The sequence below is a fragment of the Syzygium oleosum genome, unplaced genomic scaffold, assembly GCF_021117445.2.
Source record: "Syzygium oleosum isolate NSW1041296 unplaced genomic scaffold, Sole_v2.1 Sole_v2.28, whole genome shotgun sequence".
In the NCBI taxonomy this organism is placed as follows: domain Eukaryota; kingdom Viridiplantae; phylum Streptophyta; class Magnoliopsida; order Myrtales; family Myrtaceae; genus Syzygium; species Syzygium oleosum.
The window spans coordinates 2,608,792-2,615,701 of record NW_026607512.1 but is presented as its reverse complement, the minus strand read 5'-3'; the positions used below and the strand labels follow the sequence as shown (position 1 = coordinate 2,615,701).

Sequence of the window (6,910 nt, the reverse complement as noted above, 5' to 3'; positions counted from 1 at the left end):
TGCGGTGCTTCGGTTGATGTAGGTTTGACCTAGTCTTTCACGTACCCGTCACCTTTTCGTAATGATATCTCCACTCACCAACGTGGGATTTCGGCGAAAAAAAATGCAGTGTAAGCGTTCATCAATTGATTGGAATATTGTCAGTTGTTTCAGCTGTGGTTTAGTATCTAGCATTTGGTCTGGCCCCCGTACCCAGCAGTATGCTATCTGCCGCTGCGCGTGCCCCGCCGTCTGCTCCGATGGTGTCCTGTCACCTTCCGCATGTAGCTCGCCACCCGCGTTGACAGCGCTGTCAGCCCGAACGCCCCCGATGTCAGGAAGCCCAAGCCCGACCACCAGCACGGCCGGCACAAGCACGGGGCTGAAGATGGCGAACAGAACCTAATTGATGGTGCTGAATCTTATGTGGATGTCCAAAAAAGGACGTTGACCAATTAAAGCATACATTACACTGACAAATATAAAGGACGAAGAAATTCAACAATACTGACCCCAGAAAACATATTGAGAGCTGGAAAATTTCATGAAATCCGAAACAATTCAGTATGCAATCAGGACCGGAGTAGGTGAAGCGTCTGAGGTCCATTGGTATTGGTAAGACCGTGAAGAATCTGAGGTTGGTCTTGCTTGATGTTAGGGCTCCGAGAGCCATAAATTAGGACGCGCTCTGCAAGCTCTCAGAAAGGACTAGTGCGCCATTTGATCGTGCGGTGGAGACCAAGGGCGCGTTTGGCAAGTTGCCAAATGGTAACTATTTCTGTTCTTTTGTTTCTAGAATCAGTTTTGGAACAGAAATCCGTTTGGAAATTTTTTTGTTCCCAGGCACAAATTTGCAAAAATTTGTTCCCAGAATCAGTTTTGGAACAAAATCAAGAAGCAAAAAAAAGTAGCTTCTTGATTCTGGGAACAAGAATCAGAAATGGAAAAGAAATTTCTTCTTCTTCTTCTTCTTCTTGGTTTTCTTCTTTCTCCTTGGTTTCTTCTTCTTCTTCATTCTTGGCCTGCCGCCGGTGATCGACCACAGGCCAGGGCCGGCGAGGGCAGTTGTCGCCCAGGCCGCGAGCCGCCCTCGCCCAGGCCGTGAGGGTCCAGCCCTCACTGTCGTCGGCGAGGGTGGGCGGTGGCCCTTCCTTGTGGCCGGCGAGGGCTGCGACGCCCTCGCCGGCCCTAGCCAGTGGCCGGTCACCGGCGCCGGCGATTGGCCCTGGCCAAAGAAGGGGAAGGGGAAGAAAAAAAAAGAAAAAAAAATAAAAAAATTCAAAATATTATTAATAAAAAGAAATTTTGGGCAGTTACCAAACGCATTTCTATTCTTTTTCTATTCCAAGAATATAAATTTTGGGGCAGTTACCAAGTGTCTTCAATTCAAATGCTTAGAAATTGTTCCCAGGCACGGAATAAAAAATAATCATTTCTAAGTAGAATCAGCTTCCGGCAATAGAATGGTTGCCAAACGCACCCCAAGAGACCAGGGACGCTTCCAGTTCTGTCGTTTGCGGGAAGGAGGAATCACTTAGAAACACTCAGGTTAATGAGTCATGAGTGCACTTAAAAAGTTTCCTTTATTTTGCGAAAAATAAACAATTTAAAAAATAATTATTTCAAGTGATTATTTTTTGGAAAATAATTTTCAAATCATTCACTGCAAAACAAACGGAGCCAATATATGAATTCGTCCGCATCACATCAATTATCTGTACAATGGGACTTTTCTGGCTATCATTTCGCACAGATGCACCTCAATACTTGTCCATTCCTGACCGCAACTTAATTTTCTAATCTAGAGTTTACTGGGCCTAGTGAGCATGCATTGCAACTTCGTTTGTCATGAAACCATGTTTCTAAACTAACCGTACGCATTACTACAACGTTGTTAACCCAATTATGCGATTGGAACGAAATCTCCACTTGGTGCTTTTGGAAGTAAAGAGGACACTTGCCTGCCCTGGAGGCAAGAGAGGAGGGACTCGTCCAAGGAATTGGAGATAGATTCCAGTTTTCTGAAGGAGTTGGAAGCAATTGTTACTCATTGCGAAAGAAATTAACATGGTACCTGAGGATCAGAGGTCAATGGTCATGCTAATATGCTATCATGGCCATGGCATTTACTTACTGTAACTTTCTCAAATCTAAGCTTTAGTTTGAGGCAACCAAACACTCCCTTGGATGAACGAACCCACCGGGAACTTTTCTGCCTCAGTCGCCGGGAGAGCCCAGGCTTATACCCGGCCCACATGACCCATTGGGCCGTGCCCTACCCCGGCCCACTGTTTTATCCCGTAATGTTTTGAGTGGAAATGTCAAATTCTTATAATGATTATAAAAGTTGGACGATTTCTTCCTTGTGACATTGGCTAAGTGATTATGGTGTTTTTTCCGGGTGTTGATATGTCGAAGAGAATTCTTTCTTTAAAAGTGGGGTCAAAACCGCTTCAATTTAGGACCAGTTAGAACCGGCGGTTCAGGCATTGAAACCAGGAACCGAACCGGTTGTAAGCTGGTTCTTAGCTTGCCGGACTAGAAACCGAAACAATTCTCCCTAAAACCGGCCTTCAATTGGTCGGTCCAATCCAGTTCTCAGATTAAATTGTTAGCTCATGTGCTTTCTAGTTGTGACTGTTCATAATTGCTTTGACGATTTAAGATTTGATGTTATTTATTATAGGTTGATGTGACTCTTGACGATGGGACCTTTGCTAGAGCTGCTGTTCCTAGCTCTGCATCCACTGGTAAGATTTATGCTTCGAAAATCCTCATTTCAAAACATTTCTGGACATTTCATGTGCGGTTCCACGTATCTGCTATCATCTTGGTAGTTTATATAGTTTTGCTAGTGTAAATGATGTTGAGAAAATATGGAAATACTGTCTCAGAAATCGCATAGTTGTTTATGCCAAGTTACCTCTTGATTTCAGGGATCTATGAGGCACTCGAACTGAGAGATGGTGGGTCTGACAATCTTGGAAAGGGTGTTTCCAAGGTTGTACACCCCTTCATTTCTTCTTGTTGTCTTCTACTGTGTCAATTGCTATGTCTTTACCTACTGTTCTTACGAGCATCATTGTACTCCTGTGTATTTAGGCTGTTGAGAATATCAACTCGATCATTGGCCCTGCCCTAGTTGGAAAGGTTGGTTTAACATATGTGATCTTCTTATTATGTCTTGCCATTTCTTAACAGCTGTCCTTCGGCGGTCTTATTCTTTAAGATTCAGTTGTTAACTTGTTGTCCAGCTGCAAGATGATTGAGATGATTATTTTAAGCAATTAAAGGCTGTAAGCTAGCCTTTAATTTCTCACCCAAGGTGACTACTTTATTGTATTTGTAATTTCCTTTGCTTTTGCCTTTTTTAGGATCCAACAGAGCAGACAGATATTGACAATTTCATGGTTCAACAACTTGATGGTACTGTAAACGAGTGGGGTTGGTGTAAGCAAAAGGTACTTGTTTTAATTGTTTTGTTTAACATCCATGTTGTGGTGATGGATATTAACAAATGTACATTTTTTTCGTGAAGCTTGGAGCAAATGCTATACTTGCCGTGTCCCTTGCGGTCTGCAAGGCTGGGGCTGCTGTTCACAATATTCCCCTGTATAAGGTGCTTTCAGCATTGCCATTTTTACTATGTTTGCTTTTGTCTGCATCTTTTCCATGCACTTATTTTTATTTTTTATTTTTTTGACTTACTATACTTGCCTGAATATTGGTCATTGTAATTGACACTATTAAAATTCTGGATCGTGTTTCTTCATATTGTTGACATGCAACATGTATACTGCAATATTGAATTTTACGATAGACAATATGAAACTTATTACTGACTATAAATCAATTGATAAGGCAATGACATAGTCTTAGTAGTAGGACTATCGTTGACTTGATCATTTCCACGATAATTCCACTGTCCATTTAAATCAAAATATGGTAACTCGGTTTCCCTCTCTTCATGGTTGCAGCACATTGCTAACCTTGCCGGTAACAGCAAATTGGTATTGCCTGTTCCTGCTTTTACTGTTATTAATGGAGGCTCACATGCTGGAAACAAACTTGCAATGCAGGTCTGCAGTCTGCTTCTTGACTACATTTTGCTAATATATCTTTGCTAGGATTTCTCAATCGTATGCACCTATGCTGCAGAAGTTCATGATCCTTCCAGTTGGAGCTTCATCATTTAAGGAGGCCATGAAGATGGGCACGGAAGTAACTGACCATTTGAAGGTGTTAAAACCTATTTTTTTCAAATTGTCTCGAAAATCATCCTTCTCAAACTGTCAAACTGTTAGAAGACCCGAAATTCAAGACTTGCCTGTTATTGTGCATTAGTTTACGTTGTCTTTCGATATAGCATGAACAAAAAGGAGGATCAAACATTTAAGGTGAAAGTTGGTTAATGTGATTTTTTCACATTTTTAGCTATTTTTAATGACGAGTCTTTGTTTGATTGACTATTTTTGTACTTTGCTTTAGACTGTAATCGAGATGAAATACGGTCAGGCTGCAACTAATGTCCATGACGCAGGTGGATTTATTAAGGTGAAAGTACTGGTTTACAAAGAGCAATGAAATCGGAGCAACTTTTCTTCTCACAGAATGTTGTTATTAGTCTTTTCACCTTTGTTGTTTTCCGCTAATTCAGGAGAACGAAGAGGGTCTAGAGTTGCTCAAAGAAGCCATTGAAAATACAGATTATAATGACAAAGTGAGTTCTTGGACCAACCATCTGATACTGTTGGACGCATTTCCATTGTTCTTTTTCGCTGGGGGGTGGTGGTTATTTGACTTTATTACCTTTTTCATCTATGGAGAGGGGGACTTACAGAGAGTTTCTTATAATGTCCCTTTTCTATTTCAGGTTTTTATTGGAATGGAGGTTGCTGCATCTGAGTTCCATGGACCAGATAGAACCTATGATATGAACTTCAAGGAAGAGGCTAGTTTCTTTCATTGTTTATTCAATCAAATGCATTTTCTGAAGAGTTAATAAGTGATAATGCTCCCTCAAGAAATCAATTTCCATGAACGTTAATAGCTTGAATATGTGGTTCTTGTAGTCGTCCAGGAACAGGATTTAAAGTGCTCATCCTCTTCTATTGGCTTATGCAGAACAATGATGGATCTCAGAAGATCCCTGGAGATGCTCTCGGTAATGTGTACAAGTCATTCGCAGGTGACTATGCTATCGTGTCAATTGAGGGTCCCTTTTACCAGGATGACTTGGAGCACTACGCAAGGATGACCCATGAAATTGGGGAACACGTCCAACTTGTGGGAGGTGATCTGTTGGGCACCAACCTTGTGGTGAGCTTGTGAACTTCATCTATGCAACTCTCTCTCTCTCTCTCTCTCTCTCTCTCTCATAATCATATCGTACTCTGCAGAGGCTTGAGAAGGCGATTAATGAGAAAATTTGCAATGCTCTCCTTCTCAAGGTACATCCCAGATCATCACTTTTGAAAATGCAACCCATAGCTGACTATATCTACATTCAACTAATTGGAATGATCGTACAACAGGTTGATCAAATCGGATCTGTTACTGAGAGCATTGAAGCTGTGAAGATGTCAAAGATAGCTGGGTGGGGAGTGATGGCTAGCTGCAGCAGTCTCGGACAGCGACAAAGCATAGCTGATACATTCTTATCTAAAATGTTTTGCTTTGGCGAATGTACCAAACTTCGCAGTGGAGGAACAGAAGATGCTTTCATTGCCGACCTTTCTGTGGGTTTGGCCACGGTAAATACACAGCATCATTTTGACCTTATACCGCCTTTACTTAACCTTAAATCACCCAGTTCTTTTGACATTATTCTTGGGATCAGGGTCAAATTAAGACTGGAGCTCCACGCAGGTCTGAGCGGCAGGCTAAATATAACCGGGTTTGTATAGTTCCTATTTTTTTACCTGGTTACATTAAGTAGCTCTTCCTGTACTTAGATCATTTCTTGTCATTAGATTAGTCATGAATCGTGTCTGTATATGCACAGCTCTTGCAAATTGAAAAGGAGCTCGGTGCAGAAGCTGTTTATGCTGGAGCAGACTTCCGCAAGCCCGTTGAACCCTACTAGAGTACAATGGACATCCTTGTTTGTACATATCCAAGTGTTTGGCTTGCTTTTTCTGTTTTTCAAGGCGTATGTACAGAGCAAGGCCTGAACTTTCGTTGCCTTCAATAACTGCAGTTTGGATCTTTGTTGAGCTCGAGCGATGTAATTGATCAGGAACCATCTTTATGGAGGAATTAAAATTACCGTCGGCTTTGTGATCAATTTTTTTCTCTTCTTTCCCTCTCTTACGATGTTAAACCGCAGCTGTTGGTCTTTTATTTTTGTTCATTTTCTCTGTTTTTCTACTTTGAACTCGTGTGTCTACTAAATCTAAGGATCCTTGTCCGCGGTCACTGAGATCAGATGGACCGTTCATTTTTTTGCGCTTGGAACTCCGTCTTGCAATCCAGGATGTCGCCCTCATTTTCTCTTTGAAACCGAGTTAAAAGGGGTGTTCCAGTTGACGGATCTTCTTTGGGGCCCTTGACATCCCTCTAGAAACATCTGTGTGTAGCAAATTTCTACATGGTCTAAATCTGTCCGAAGGTATCATATCATATCCATTTTTATCTCTGTTTCTGTCTATATCTTTAGCCTCAAATTTCCCCCCAATTTTTTGTCATTTTCCAAGTCCATCCCTAATCCGTTACGGACATTAGCATAAAATCGTCAATTCAACTCACTAAAATAATTGGGTAGCCGCAACTGCCCATAGTACTTTTTTAGTAAATGTAAACATCTCTCCCTAAATACATAATAAATTGGTCCTAAGCATGACCTTAAAAGGCTAAAGGAGAAAATATGGAGAAGGGACTCCCCGGTATGGTAGAGGCTCGTCCCTAAGTTTCTCTCCGTATTCCCTCTTTC

General features: G+C 41.6%; 1 protein-coding gene across 1 annotated transcript; it reads left to right on the top strand.

The window, feature by feature from the left end:
• Positions 1-4,471: 4,471 nt before the first annotated feature.
• LOC115675304 (enolase-like) lies at positions 4,472-6,071 on the top strand. The gene is made up of 8 exons (XM_030597907.2): positions 4,472-4,533; positions 4,637-4,699; positions 4,853-4,930; positions 5,104-5,298; positions 5,379-5,429; positions 5,514-5,732; positions 5,819-5,875; positions 5,984-6,071. Exons 1-8 carry the CDS (start codon positions 4,480-4,482, stop codon positions 6,062-6,064), a joined length of 798 nt encoding a protein of 265 aa, XP_030453767.2. The 5' UTR covers positions 4,472-4,479; the 3' UTR covers positions 6,065-6,071.
• The last annotated feature ends 839 nt before the right edge of the window (positions 6,072-6,910 follow it).